The sequence below is a fragment of the Pyxicephalus adspersus genome, chromosome 4 (assembly GCF_032062135.1).
Source record: "Pyxicephalus adspersus chromosome 4, UCB_Pads_2.0, whole genome shotgun sequence".
Lineage (NCBI taxonomy): Eukaryota > Metazoa > Chordata > Amphibia > Anura > Pyxicephalidae > Pyxicephalus > Pyxicephalus adspersus.
Window position 1 is genome coordinate 107,570,453 of NC_092861.1, and position 15,881 is coordinate 107,586,333.

The 15,881-nt window shown below is 35.7% G+C and overlaps 1 protein-coding gene across 2 annotated transcripts in view; it reads right to left on the reverse strand.

Annotated features, from left to right (window-relative positions):
• Nucleotides 1–1,556: 1,556 nt before the first annotated feature.
• LTBP1 (latent transforming growth factor beta binding protein 1) overlaps nucleotides 1,557–15,881 on the reverse strand; it is a 210,704-nt gene continuing 196,379 nt past the window's right edge. For both annotated transcript variants that reach the window (XM_072409251.1, XM_072409252.1), the window contains 8 exons: nucleotides 15,169–15,336; nucleotides 14,755–14,841; nucleotides 13,066–13,194; nucleotides 11,581–11,721; nucleotides 9,475–9,645; nucleotides 5,726–5,845; nucleotides 4,120–4,272; nucleotides 1,557–2,591 (listed from right to left, as the gene is read on the reverse strand). In XM_072409251.1, coding sequence (XP_072265352.1) covers nucleotides 2,419–2,591; nucleotides 4,120–4,272; nucleotides 5,726–5,845; nucleotides 9,475–9,645; nucleotides 11,581–11,721; nucleotides 13,066–13,194; nucleotides 14,755–14,841; nucleotides 15,169–15,336 — 1,142 coding nt within the window. In that variant the 3' untranslated portion in view covers nucleotides 1,557–2,418. The remainder of the gene's footprint in view (nucleotides 2,592–4,119; nucleotides 4,273–5,725; nucleotides 5,846–9,474; nucleotides 9,646–11,580; nucleotides 11,722–13,065; nucleotides 13,195–14,754; nucleotides 14,842–15,168; nucleotides 15,337–15,881) is intronic.

The window sequence follows — 15,881 nt, forward strand, 5'->3', positions numbered from 1 at the left end:
AATTTCATGAATGACAAACGTTAACTTAGATCAAACTAAATACACCAAGTAGGTTTTACAGTCATATACAGTCATATAGAAATATATTTGGTCATCTGTAGAGTTTGACTTATCATCAAAAAGGTACACACTGGATACACTACCTCAGACTGTAAAAATACTGGTGTTTTTTTTTTTTTTTTGGGGGGGGGGGGTTGGGTAAAAACTTGCTCTGTAATAGCTGTTTGTAGTTCTGAACAAAACATTGTATTATTGTTATGAAGTATATGTTTATGTGAGTACTAACACTAATTGTCATATAACAGTTTGTTTTAAATATTATTTGCCGCCACAAATCCTATTTTATTTTGGGGGTTAGGGGCTTTACCTCTTTCTCACTTTAATCTCCAACTTACCTTTCAACTCTCCACCTTCCTCACTTGCTTACTTTGGTGATGTACAGAGCAGGAGGAGGGCTTAGAAATTTCACTTTAATCCTTAAATCAGACATGCTGAAAATTACTGTGAGCTTTATTTGTTTATGAGTTATTTTTTGTCTACAGTTCTGCGATAATTTAAAAGTTAAAGTATGCTTTCATGGCCTTCTGTTAACCGTTATCATGAGTGTTACATCTTTAAGAAAAAAAGGCTTAGTTTAATTAAACCAGAGATAAAACCAGAGATAAAACCAGTGTGGACGGAGGAATTTTAGGCTATATAATTTTTTTCACCCTTTCCTATTGGGTGCAAGTTTTCCAACCATTAACCAGTTTATGTTTTTTATGTTGGCAGGTGGCCATCAATACTAGCTTAGTGAAGTTGTAATGTGGAACAGTTTTTTGTGAAATTTTTGTGAAAATGTATTATCCTGAGCTTTAATATCAAAAACAATCTCTGATCCTCTTTGCCAGTCTTTTCTCCATGTTCAGAATTTGCTTCTATTCTATGCAAGAGTGTTCCTCCTGTCATATTGAATAGGTTTCTTTCAGAACTATGCAGACAACATATAATGGGAATTCATTCAGCCACTGTTAGTGAAATCCCTACCAACTTCTGGAGGAACCCTGGTTAAGAATCGCTGATCTAGAAGTCACAATGTTTTCTACTTTCTACAGGTTTAATTTACAAGTGGTTGCCAAATTTACTCAACACAACAATCAGGCAATGTTCATTCTAATCTGTCAAAATTATTCATTCTCGTCGCACTGGGAGAAATGACAATAAAACACAGGCTAGGCAAACATCATTTTATGACTATGGGTATTTTTCATAGGGAAGAAAATTAAATGGTTCATATTAGAGCAAGGAGAGAAGCCAAAATCTTATCAAGTGTAGGTCAAAATTTTTTTTTAGTGATCCAATTTGCAGCTCATTTTTTGTGGTTGGTAGGTCCGTCATTACTAAAATAATTTTGTAATTATAGCCACATGTTCAGAACTAAATCACTACTGTGAAATAATATTCCTACAATGAATACCCACTACTCTTTTTCTCGTTATCAATATGCACTCTTCTTTTTCAGCAGAACAGTTGTAACGTCCCCCCCCCCTAAAAAAATATAAAATGGTATACAAAAGTAAAAATAATGTTTTTTTTTATTATTGATGTTTAATATACAGCTTTAATATGTTAAGAAATTCCAACAAAATTTTTTCCCCATATTTGATTTACAAATTACATTTCTGGACAGGGAGACCTGTATCCTATTTAATGTACATTAAGGGATGCAATGGTTCTCCAGCAGCTCTGAAACTTGGCAAGAAAAGTTCTAAAGAATTTAAGTGCAGTTATAAGACAAGAGGCAGAGTAAAAAATAAAATCAATATGATTTTCCAGCCAAGATGTACAAAAAGTTAAGGATAAAAAAACAAAAAGGATGTCTGCTCCACAGGGCAAACGAGAGGCTATAAAGTCATTGAACAATATTTCCAAAGAACAGTATAACAGTGTGAAAAAAGTCCATAGGTAATTGCCCTACAAGATATTTGCACCAAAATATAACAAAAAAAGTTCTTTTTTTAAAAATCTCAATAGTTCTGATACAGTATCCAATGTGCTGCATCGTCAAAAAGTGTTATAAAATGCTCCCACCTCTAATAAAATGGCAAGTTAATAAAGCAATAGTACAGAATAATAATAACCAGCTCAGTAACATCATTGCTTTTGACTATTTTTCCAATAAGTTTATGTAAGATCAGACTATATACTTGGGTGGTTTATTCCATTACAGAAAACGTGTGCTTTTGGTCTGTGAATCGGATGTAGAATAACGTCCAACATTATATTCCACTTATAAAGAAAATAAAAGAACTACTGTTGTTTCCCACAAAGCTGTCATTAGAGGTTATGTTCCACCTTCATCTCAAGTAACTTACACATCTTCTTTGCTTTCATACAGTGCAGAGTATATGGGCTGAGAAATTGGAGCCGAAGTCTGTTCTACTCCAGTTCACTGTCCTCTTTATCTGAGTTTAATGCTGTGCAGTAGTTAGGTTTATCTGATGGTATGTAGCCAGGCAGACACACACATTTGTATGAGCCCTCTGTGTTAATGCACTTTGCATTCTTGCACAGTGACATCCTGCTGTTCAGCTCATTGCACTCATTGACATCTAAAAGAAAAAATACAAGGTTACACTATTAGCTAGATAAAGGCTTATTCTTTAATTGAAGGTTTTGTTTTTTTCTGTCAAATACAAATTCCTGTGATGTTAGATTTCTAAATATATGTAGTGAGTTAAGATAATATTTTATTGATCAAAAAAACTATGCTATTTGTTTACTGGATAAGTTTTATTTACCAGCTTTAGAATCTGACTGGAAAAAAAGAATACATGTGTTTCTACATCCAAATATCTTCACTACAACCTACCTTGCCTCGGTGTAAGGTAGGGTTCCTTCTTGAGCTGAATACATAAGTAAATTGCTTTCCTACCTACACAGATTGTGGGAATATTAGTTTTTACATTTTACACAATTATTGGTACACTTTCTGCAAAGATTCAAACATTTAGTCAGATTTGGTGTTTGTAGATACAATTTTTAGCTTGGGTTTTCTGAGACTTGAAAAATATTTTGTGGGTGCCTCCAGGGCAAAAATATTGAGACATGTTGCTTTGGTGCTGGAACTCTTTACCACGATGGTTAAACAATCTTCCTTTGATTTAAAGCCATGTCTGACATGTTTTAGGTTATACCCTTGGTCGAATAATTTTATTATGCTGAGAACAGATCTGCATTGTACTATCATTCTGTTTGCTCTAACAAAAGAACTCTTATGCTGCTCCTCAAACCTGGCAGCTTGTAGTCCTAATGTCATTTACAAAGTCAAAATCTTTCCTGTAAGTAGCAGTGGCTGACAACTCTACAGTTATTCACAAAGAAACCCTAGGGGGGAAAAAAGCATCACTGAAAATTCAACAGATACTCTTTAAAGGGTTAGTAGCGTGTATATCTATACAAATACTACAATATACTGCTTGTAAATGCTTTATTATAATGTTACTGATGAATCCAACATTATGTTTAATGGCTGCAATTTATTAGAAGTACACTGACCATTCTTACAAGCTATGTTACATATATATATCAGCTAGCTTCTGCACAATTTACAAATATTTAGGAAGTTGTATTTTTTCCGAATTAAAGTGAGAATAAAGTGCTAACCTATGTACATAACTAGTTGTGAAATGACATGGCTTATTGTCATATTTCCATTACTAAACAGGTAAAGATCTAATGTATTCAGCAGTAAGAGACATAGCCAACAGTGGGCCCCTGTGCAGACTGACAGCTGTTGGCTGAGGAGGGTCCCTAGTACAGTGGCACATTTTGCACCTTCCTATGACTGCCCTTGTTGTTAAGTGAAATGAGAAATGAGTGATATAGTTTAGTGCTATTATATTTTTATAAAAAAATGTGCTTCTTTAAAAAAAAAAAAAAAATAAAATAAAACTATTTACTAAATACTTTAGGATAAAACTAATAACTAACAGAACAAACTAATTTCAATTAAATTATTTCCCAAAAAATAACTATCTATGCTGACAAGCAGATGTATCCCATGAATCCACCTGATGCAACTTTTTGAGATATCTCACTGCTAGGGTTTGTGATATAGTCACATGTCTGTATTCTTACCAACACAGGTCATTTTCATGATATCCAGGTGGTATCCATCAAAGCAATCACAAGTGTATCCTTCTTGTACTCGAACACATCTACCATTCTCACACCCGTTCAAGATGCCACACTCCTCGGCCTGCAGCTCCTCATACTGCCCACCTCCCAAACCTTTGAAGATGATATAGGAAACTCACATTAGATTCAAAGTGGAAAAAAAAATACAATGGCACAAATCATAGCTGCTGATTCATGTTTATTGTTATTTAACTATGCACCACCAGAGGGCAGCACAGATCCATGCTAGAATGTAACAGTGCAACACTAATATCAATATATTGTTACATAAATGTTTTATTTGTTGTGTCCTAGTTTAGAAGTCCTCATTCAGTAGCAGCATCATTTTATTTTGGTAAAAAAAAGCTAAAATTTAGGTGGAGTCTATGCAAACCATGATATATAGGCTACAGAATAAATACAATTATATTCCAGTCAGTGCTACCCTATAAAAAATCACATATAAGTATTTATATTAATATATAATATTACTTGTCAAATACTGAGACATTGAAAACACATATATCCAATAATTTAAATCTGAGAAGAGAAGCTTCACATCAGTAAGGTTCTATAACCTTACACTTCAAAGCAAAATAGCTGTAAACAAAGATAAAAGAGGGGAGAATAGATGCAGAGCCTGGTTTCTATAAATAAGGTGAAGGGCTATGGCTAAGGTTGCCTGGACAATTTTAGATTGTGGGCACAAGTAAATGTGGCTTTGTAAGAAAAAAAATACAGCTGAAAAAATGTTGAGGGTCTAAAGCCTGGTTTAGTTTTTAAATTTTGTTTAAAGTTTGGTACTCCCAAGAACCACAATTCACATTTTCATTAAAAAAAAAACTAAGACATGTATCAGCAATGGTTGCACAGATGCTTATAATACCATTTGTCACATACTGTATATAAATAGTAAGGACTCAACAAAAAAATGAATGGTGATTATTCATATGATCATTGTCCGTTAGAATAAAATTTCAATTCTTAGGATGCTCCCCATAAAATGAAAACAACTGCCACACAATTTTATGATGCTAGGTACAATATTACTGAACACATTTTTAGTTTGCTGTGATAAAAAGTTTACACGTTAATCCAACTTTAAATGAGAATTTGCCCGAAGTTTTCTCTAAAAAAAAGGGGTAAGACATTGGTCACACGCATAGTTAATTTGCCATGCAGGGTAATGCTAGGGAACTGTTTTCTTAATTGTCTGTGTAAATCTAGCCTAAATTATGACATGTAAGTACAACAGCAACAAAAAGCTGCAACATATTATAATGGCACTTTATCTAACTAGTATGCAAATGTTGTTTTTCACAATCCATTCAGCTACATTAAGTAAACTGATCTTAAAATGTAGTACAACACCTAAATGTGAAATGCTCACTTCATTGACATATACACAGTGATCAGCACTGATCATCTTTTTATTTTAATACCATAATCCAAATCAAATTTATAGATAGGTTTCCACTGGCGTCTGCCAGGTAGCTAAGTAATGATGAAAGCCACCTACAATGAAAAATCTGAACAAAACACATAGCTCATGCCCCTTATTACTTACGTTCCTGCAGGTTAAAAGGATCCGGCTGTGGCATGTAGTGATCTGAAAAGTGAAGGGCATCTTCCCCATAAGGCTGTCTGAACCTTGGCACACGAAGGTTACATAGCTGTGCATAATCATCTGCATAGAAAGAAGGGAAGAAAGTCACAATGTTGATCTTGATAACAAGAACAAAATGTTCAAGATCTTTTAATAAAAAACCTATTATGTGGAACATATAATCACTTGGCTTTGTAATAAAAGGGTAGGTGGAGAGTCATAGCTTATTCCGACAGTAGTAATAAAAAGATTAGATCTCTTATTAAGAACATATCTCTAGAACACATACATTTGGCTTTGTAATGAAAGGGCAGGAGGGCAGGGCTGAACTCTTTGGCAGCAAGATCTCACCACTGAGTTATATTTGAAATGCACTGAAAAATTACACCAGTATCAAACATGGAAACAACATATCCTAAATTGGCCTGCACATTATATTACACAAACAGTATATGGTGGTTTTAAAATGAAAAAATGGATTCATTATCATTCCTAACATTTTTGACCACCCCTTCAAGTAGCTTACTCAGTTTATGTGATGGTATGGAGTTCCATAGCATTAAATCTTTAGTGGTAGTCATACAACCATCTTTCTTTTATATTTGTTAATTTGAGTTCCTAAGTATATCTCTCAACACTGCTGTGTATTTTATGTTTCTAACTTGTTTCTTTAAATAAAACTGTTTGAGTGACTTGCTAATACTTGTGTATGAACCTTCATTTGAGGAATATATATGTGCAATGATCTGGTTATATAATTATATTTAGTAGATGTATTTCATATTCAACACTCAAAAAAAGCCTTGTGCCAAAAAGCAAAATATGTGCCTGCAGGTACAGTGTGCTGGTCATATCATGTGTATTTGGCCAACAATTATTTAAACTGCTTTTTTCCTTTGCTCCACATTTTACAGTCAGCGTTGCCAGAAAAAATCCTTTGGTTGCAGAGAAAGTCTCCTAGGGGCTGATAATATTTTAGTTCGGAGTGGAAAAAGCAACAAGAGACCCACAGCTATTCTTTCATTAGGAATCAAAAGGTGAATTTACAGCAAAGCTAATTTTAAGGCAAGACCCTGAAAAAGACAATTTATAGCCTGTTTTCCAGATGGCTGTAACTTTGTTCAGACAGCCACGCATCCTTCCTCATGTCTGGGAGCTGCATCAGCACACTCTAGGGAAATGAACTGGTTAGGAGGGAGTGCGACAGTTTTGAGAAACCTGAGGTTTCCTATTTCAACATTGCTTCTGTACACTTTTGTCTAAGTAAACACTTCTCCGGTTTTATCTCCATGCTTTAGAAAGACAAATTATCTTTTGCTGCACAGATATTATGCTCTTGTCTGAAACCTATCATATAAATCTCTCAACTAGAAACCATGATTAAGTATTAGAGAAACAGTAGATATTACCAATGACTATAGAGTGTTGGAGGAACTCCAGGATATATAAGTGTGATCCTATGGCTTCAAGGTGTGAAAGCTCATTTGAGAGCCAATGTATATGTTTAAACCACTTTAAATGTGTATTATTCACCATAGACTCCAATAACTCATGTTAATGGGTTTGATGTCTTATTTCTGGTCTCAAAAATTTGCACTGGCTGCAAATTTATAGGAAAATGGTGACGTAAAAGGAACAATTTTGCTACAAAGGGCAACAATAATTTATAAAAAGCACATACTGGCATGAGATTACAAAAAATAGATCAGGTATGTATAAGTAAAGAAAATTTAAACGCTGCTGACCAAGACTATTGGGGTAAGGGGGGAATACCTTTGCTTTTCCTCTTATATACTATTCATGATTAATTTATAGACAAAAAAGACAGAATCCTTCAACATGCCTGCCCTGTCCCTCCGATGGTTTACTATGGTTGTGCAGTTAGCAGATAGTTTAGGAGCAAAATTTTACCTTATTTTCAAAACTACAAATGGGTATATTTGGCCAAGTTATATAGCAGCAACATAATTCTTTATACTAGGAGTAATTCACAGAGAATGCTTTATATATAACAGCCTAAAGTTCAGGTAACTAAATGCTATGATTTTATATCAGATTAATCCTATGCACTAGTGTACATCTTGATGTATGGTGACATGGTGATATCACAAGTCCTGGCAATCATTTCCTGTGTCCCTCAGACTTATTACTGATCCTGCATGAAATCTCAAAGACAGTAAGGGAATGGAATGGTTTGATTTTATTGCCTGTCCTAGAACTTATAACTGCACTGATAGTATATCTCTAGCAGGAACAGATGAGAAGCAGGGAGTTTAGCCAGTAAGGCTGGATACAGATGGACAAAAATATTTCTGGGAGAATAACATTTAAGAGAAACAGCCCAATGATTGAAAAACAGTACTAAAAATCATGAGCAATTTTTTGCTCATACAAGCCAATATTGAAAAACCTATGTTGTTAGTATAGCATACTAATGTTTTAATCCAGGGGTAGGCAAACTTTTTTGGCCACTAGGCCATTTCAGGGGTGGGCAGGAGCACATCAGGCCGGACTCTCTCGAGTCCTGCCCTAATGACTCCGCCCCCACCAGGAACGCCCCCTGTAGGGAAATCCCTCTCCTCTGTATGCATTGCAGAGGAGATAGATTTCCCTTTAGGGGGCGTTCCCTATTTATGGTGGCAGAAGTGTTAACGCTGGCTGTGGTAAATAGGGCAGCCAAAGCAACAGGAGGCTCAAGAGCCGCATGTGGCTCCGGAGCTTTGGCGGTTTAGGCTCTGGTAGTTTGTTCCGGCCTAACGCCCCCTGGCCGATCTGGCCAGCAACCTGGGGCTCTGGAGCCGTATGTTGCCGGACGGGATTAGGCCAGATCGGCCAGGGGGCCTTAGGCCGGAACAAACTACTGGCTAGGCCATATCTGGCCTAAAGGCCGGAGTTTGCTGACCTTTGGTCTAATCTATCCATGCTAAAAACAAATAAAGATTTTGGTATACCAATAAATTTTAGAAATTGAAAAAGGTTTTCCTTTGTATATGGTAATGGTATTTATATAAATGAAAAAGCTTGATCTTTTTTATTTTCTTTATTACTGTCTCTGTATATGGTTGCTGAATTTAAAAATAAAATGCAAAACAAAGATTCTGTACCGCCCATGCGCGGGGAGCCGTTTGTCACTCAAAGGGGAAGAAACTTCCCCCAGGGTGACGTCATAATGACGGAACCCACTTGTGCTCAGACTTGCAATGGGAGAGTGGCCGGGTTGAGTCCAGCCCACTGCCCTGAGCCTGCAATGCAGACAGGAGACATTATCTGTGGCTCTGGCCGTTTTTCCCCGGTCAACGACCTCGCTGGGGGAGCACCGGCCAGAGCTGCCAACCATCAAAATTTCCACGTGGACTGGACCACAGGTTGGGGATCGCTGCCTTAACAGATCAAATGACATGCTTGTACCTTTTTTGCAACACACTCCAGCACAACATACACAGTATGGACTGTGTGGTTGTGTGTAGTGTGTGTTAGCAGCTCATGTACATTGGAGTTGCAGAAAGGAACATCAACACACTGCACATGGAGCGGTACATTACAGAAACACATAAGTGTAAATAGGCCTATTACAAACATTTTAATGTGTACAGGTTAGCTTTGCAAAGCTATTTGAGCACACATTTGTATTGATGCCATTAATCTCGTAAAATAGGGGAAAAGGCTGATATAATTGTCTGTGTCAGAGTATACATTACTTAATGGCTCACCTGAGTCTTTCATTGGGCAAAGAGCACACTGCATTCCCCAAGCCTCTCCATATAAACAGCAACATTCTGTGTAAGTAGTCTGCTTGCCCACCAAGGGTCGACTGCACACATAATCTTCACTGAGGTCCTGCCAGCACAAATCTTGGAACACATCGGTTTCTTCTGTAGGTTCTGTGAAAAATCAAATTGTGCATTATTGCACAACGATGAAGCATAACCACTGAATAAATACAGTTTAATAAATATATAATAAATAAATAAAGTTTTGACAAAATAGTAGACATTCCTCTCAATACAAAACTCGAGCCATAAAAGTAGATCATCCTTATTGAACACGTCTTACTTAGTAAGGTCCACATATGTAGACCAGTGAATAGGGTGAAAATATTTTAAAGGAACAAAATGGTTTTCCTGGTTGTATTATGATGATGTAATTTCTGCTTTTACATTAGAATAGGAAACCATTATGCAGGATTACACATATTTATAATATAATATATGTATAAAGGGCAACAAAGTTTCTATCAAGCTTTGGATATGAGGGTAGCCATTGCTGAATATGCCAGTTGTCTTTCTGTCACACCAGTGCATCACTGTTAACAATTTCTACATTTCTCACATAATTTGATTTGGGTCTGTGTGGTATGTTTGGTAAAAACAAATATTCTGCACAGATGAGGCAGGAGTGGGAAGACAAATGTTACTCTTTCCTGCTGTGTTTACAGCCTTCTCATGCCACAAGCTATTGAAACATAGGCAGGGGTTGGCTTATATGGAATTAATCCATTCTTAGGTTCACACAGCACTAAGCTATTGCTCTTAATGCAGCATCCTAACGTCCACATGTGGCTATCACTTTTTTTTACTAAAACATAGAGCTTAGATTTAAATGAAATCTACTGCCATAGTTTTAATTAGTTGCAATTTTTTAAAAAAAAGAATGTCTCAGAAAGCAAGGAGTTAGGCCAGGGTACTGAAGAATCCTCACGGTCACCCTGTCTCAGAGGTGCCAAACATCACCTCAAATATCACCCCAAATATCAGCAGGCACTTCTTCACTAACCTAAAATATAGCAACACAGCTCATCTCATCAGTAAGTGGACAACCTTTTCCCATGACTGACTACCAATGCAAGTGAGTATTCTTTCTATTTTTTCTCACACAGTCTACCATTTCAGTTTTGTGGACCCCTGCAATTCATACATTTAGTGATGTTACATTCTCATCACTACTTTCCTGCACTGGTAGTCCTTGAGTTAAGGACAGCCGACATACAGTCATTTTTTTTTTTTTTGCTATTTTTGCCATTAACTCACATTGAGGATTTTATACAGTAACCAACACCACGCTGCCTAATGATATGTTGAAAAAAAAACATCTGTCCTAATCACATTTAATAAAGTACTGTACCTGCTCCAACTTACATACAAATTCAACTTAAGAACAAACCTACAGTCCTTATTTTGTATGTAACCCAGGGACTACCTGTAATTTTGTATGTCACTTCACACCTCTGCACTCAATGTTGAGCATTACAAACTACTGCCCCCCGCCTTAGACATAAATTGTATTAAAGATTGCTGTAAATTGTACATTGCATGATCATGTTGTTTACATTCTTTAAACTAAACTTTTCTTTCCCTCAAAAAGCTTCTAATCACTTGCAGGATGGGAAGACAGACTTAACTAGCATTGGCAGTAGTAAACCACATATTAGACAGCAAAGCTCAGCCCAAACATTTTTTCCTGTACTTTTATTTAGCAAGACGGCAAATAAACACATATATTTCAATGAAGGAAGACTTAGTTCAGAAAGTCTATAGTATAAACAAAAAAACTTTTGGGAAATTTGAGGATTATTGGCATCATAGCAGTTTTTGGTAGGGGAGGAGCTTAAACTACAAAGCTACAAATAAATGAAAAATAAAACAGCTATGCAGAACACCAAATAACATACACTCGACTGGGAAAGATGACCATTTTATTTTCTGTCCAGAAAAAAAGGCATCTACAGATTTTTGAATATAAAGATCTATAGCTTTGTTGTCTCATTTTCCAGTAAAGGATGGTCAAAGGTCACCTACTTTACATCTTCAGTAACTTACCAATCACATCCACTGGTGTGATACACCTTTTTCCTGTAGCATCCAGAACCATTGGACGTGTGCAGAAACAGCTGTATGATCCGTCCGTGTTGATACATTCACCATCAATGCAACTGCTTGGGTCATCACATTCATTGTTATCTACATGTAGATAGGAATAACAAAGGTATTAACAGCACAGAGGTTATTTCTTATTTTTTTAAGCTACTAATCTGAAATTGGAGTATTCCCTGGCAACTCTTTCCACTGGGGAGAATCAGCAGTAATTTAGTGGCAATAAATCAGTTGTGCAAAGCAGCTGTAGCTGAATGTATAGTAAATAATTAGATGAGGCGATGAAACCTGATATAGTTATGAAGGGCTGAATAAGCCATGGGATTCGTTTGTTGTGGCTTAAAAAATGACTTCTTGCTCTCGGATACTTTGCTAGGTTTAGGACCATTTCTGCTTATCCAGCAACATTCTGTCTAAGAGTTGCTGACGGATTAGCAAGTGGTCTACACTTGAAGACAGAAGAAGGTGATTTTTTGGAGAAAGTGTGGCATTAGGTTACACAAATTAGCTGGATAATCAACCTTTGCTAGAAAAGAATTCCAAAAAGGACCTGCAAGTGAACTTTACTAGTTTGAGCAATTTACCATCATTAAGAAAATGGTTCATATTTCAAAGTCAGTTTGATTATTTATAAAAATTTAAGAAAATAGTTTTTTATTTTTACCAAAGGTCATCGTGTTCTTTGAAAAACAAATGTGATTAATCAACACATTTTATTTAATGAAAGCACAATAAAGATATTAGAAACATTTTAAAAAGCAATGCTTTAAGTGTTTTTCACAAAATCCTAAAATCAACATCCAGAAAGGAAGCCATATTTACGGATATATAACTGGCAGCGTATGATACATGCCTAGATGTGCATTACTAGTGGATTTTACCACTGAAAACATAAGACTTGGTAGCTGTAATGACACTAAATGTGGTAGGAATTAACCACATACTTAAAGACTAGAAGATTAATAAAGGTATAAAACACAATACTTGATATTTTCCTGTACAAATAATTCTGAATAGGCTCTTTGTCAATGTTTAGCTTTTATGTCGGGACTTCCCAATATAGCAACTCTTAGTCTGATCAAGGCTGAGCTAGAGAGATTGTGATGTGAAGGTCTGCAATCTATTTACGTACTCTTTGATATACTGGAGGCTTTAACAGCTGCTGTGCAAGGAATATAGCCATTCTGGTTTTTATGCAATGTTTAGATGCCATTCTGACCCATCCATGCAGACACCATATCCTGCATGTCACAGTCACCGTTTACAGCACAAAGTGCTCTTTCCCTGTCCCAGTCACCCAGGAGCAACAATCTTTAAACGCTCACTTTAGACAAAGAGGTCAATTTTTATACAAGCCCCCAACTTCACAACGCAAACATATTGACAGCTGATACACATTTGACTTACACAATAGATCCACAATTGACTTACCAAAACACTGAAGCTTCACAGGATCATAATATGTGCCTTGTTTGCAGTAACACTCATAACTTGCTTCAGTGTTTAAGCAGAAGCCATTTTTGCATATTTCTTTTCCAAACAACAGACATTCATCAGCATCTATGAAAGAGTCACAGATACAAAAAAAGGACAAATAACCAAAAATACTCAAAAAATAATATTGTAAAATACATTGTGAAGTACTTAAGCTTTCAAAGCCAGACCAATTGACATGCATAAAAAAAACAATATTATATACCAATTTCAACATTGTGGATTTACAATTAGTCATGTAATGATTAAGTAACTAAGGATAATAGATTGCAGTCTTCAAGAAAAAAGGTGTGATAATGAACATGTACTCAGTAAAGCTCTGTGTCAATGCAAGATAGGTATATACAATTATTAGTAATACATAGGGGTCTTTTTCAAAAGCACTGAATCTGACATTTCCTGACAGATTCCCTGGTAATAATCCTCCTGATCCATGTGTTTCAATGGCAGCAATTAATTCTCCATCAGGGAATGTTTAGGGAATGCCATATTCACTGCTTTGTAAATAGAGCCCATACACGCAAGATTGTTGATACAGACTCAGATTGCATTCTGAATTTGAGTTTTGCTTAAAACAACTAACGTGTAAAAAAGCCACATGCAAATGTCTGGGGGAGGCAACAGGTATTTTTGATCATTAGAAATTATCCCACTTTTATGTTATAGAGTATTGATGTACATATGCTTTTATATTTGAACTCAACAGTTATTTATTTGTATGTGATAAATTAAAACCAATAAAAAAAATAAATAACTTGACATGACATGGAGATTATCTGTGTAAAAGGCAAAAATCTCCTCTTTATGGCAAGGAAAATAGGTTGAATAACAGAAATATAACCAAGCAACACCTGTTTACAGATCGTGATAACTTTACTGATGAGCAGATATTTTACCAACCAATATTCTCATGAATAGCTCTATCGTAAAAGGCATTTTTAGAAACCCTAAACAAAAATTGTACTGTCTTATTTAGGGAAATCTTAAAAAATATACCTTACCAGGAATTAGAAAAGGTAGTTATGGCATGATTTGCTAATAATTGTGGGTGTGCTCCAGAACACAATTACGAATGCATCTGAACTTTCATTTTTCTTATAGTCTCTTTCCAAAAACCCACAAATACCTGCAGAACATGCTAGTAAAGTCCACCAAATGCAGCCTTTTGTGATACTGTGGCACTACTTCAGAATTCTAGTAGAACTACTACTTGAAGGCTGTTGTTCTACCACTGCTACGAAAGGTGTTGCAAGGGAAGTGGCTACCTGTATTGTCACTACTGCTTCACAAGCCTGTAGCCTGATGGTCAGCACTGTCTACAGTGTCTAAGAGAAGAAGCAGCATTGGGCAGTGTGTGGGACACAAATGGAGCAGGACTTGGTTTAGTCAGGGAAGGTCATGCTTGTGCATCACATAGTACCTAATCTTGGTGCTAGATTAGATTACCATACAGGAGCCTAAATTGTGCTTTTACGCATCAAATCAGATGAGAGGAAACAGGAAATTATATGGAGTTACTACCCTAAGCAACCAAATATATTGCTGTATTTCAAAGATTATACACAGAACGGCACTGTTGCATACATTTCCTATATGACAATTTTGGAAAAACAGACTAAGTCTTACCTTCGTAGGTCAAGCCATTGCCCTCATAAAGTGACTCCTTTGATGGAACATACCCTTTTCCTTCAGGGCACAGTAATGCATATTCATCTGAAAATATCACAAATAACAATCAAGTTGTAAGTTGTATTGTGCCTATGTATAAGGCCTATGTATATGTTGTTCATTATAATTATTATTTATTATTATTATTATTATTATTATTAATAATAATATTTAATAATAAAAATAATAATAAAAGGATTTATATAGTGCCAACATGATATGCAGCACTGTACATTAAATATCATGTTTGATAAAATGTAAATATAATAATAAATGAATGAATGAAATAAAGAACATAAACACCATTGTAAAGTGCCTTTTGGGTAAGACTTATGTGACATAAATGAGTAGGAGTGTACTGTATTTACGTACCGGAGCCTAACACTGGACAGGGGAACATCTCACAGGTGTCTCCCCAAGCAGCTCCTAAAGTACAGCAGCATTCTTGTTTGGTGACATTTACAGTAAGAACATTCTCACAGAAATTAACATTATTGAGGTTGTAGTAGCATTGCTTTTCCTCTTCATCATAATGCTCATCTGAGGAAAGAAAAATATCAAATGATATATATTTACGTAATATATAGAGGTTGCCCACCTTAGAATGACTCAGGATCCTAGCTAACATCATCAGAAAATGTATAAAAATGGATTTAATCTGGATTTCAGGAAACTTGGACTTTTAAGTATTTAATATCTTTTTACACGTGGTAAGTAAACTTAAAAAAACAAGCCTTCAAAGACCACTGTAGCTGCAGGCTCCATGGATCATTCCTTTTAAAAATTATCAGAAGCCCCAAGGCCATTCAAGTTGGTCCTCTAAACAGCTCAGTTAAGTGAGAATAAATAAGTTTATTTACTACTTGTTTACATATATAGATTTTTAAAAGAAAATAGCAAATTCTTATAAAAATAATAGTGCTAATTTAGTTTAGGAGAAACACTGGATAGATTAGGGTAAAAGCTAAATTACAAATTTACAACCCAAGCACCTAACCGGCAATCTGGAGCAATTGTCCCTTTTGCAACTTTTGTCAAAACAGCCCTTATTATGACCTTGTAAAAGTTGGAAACATGTTGCAGCC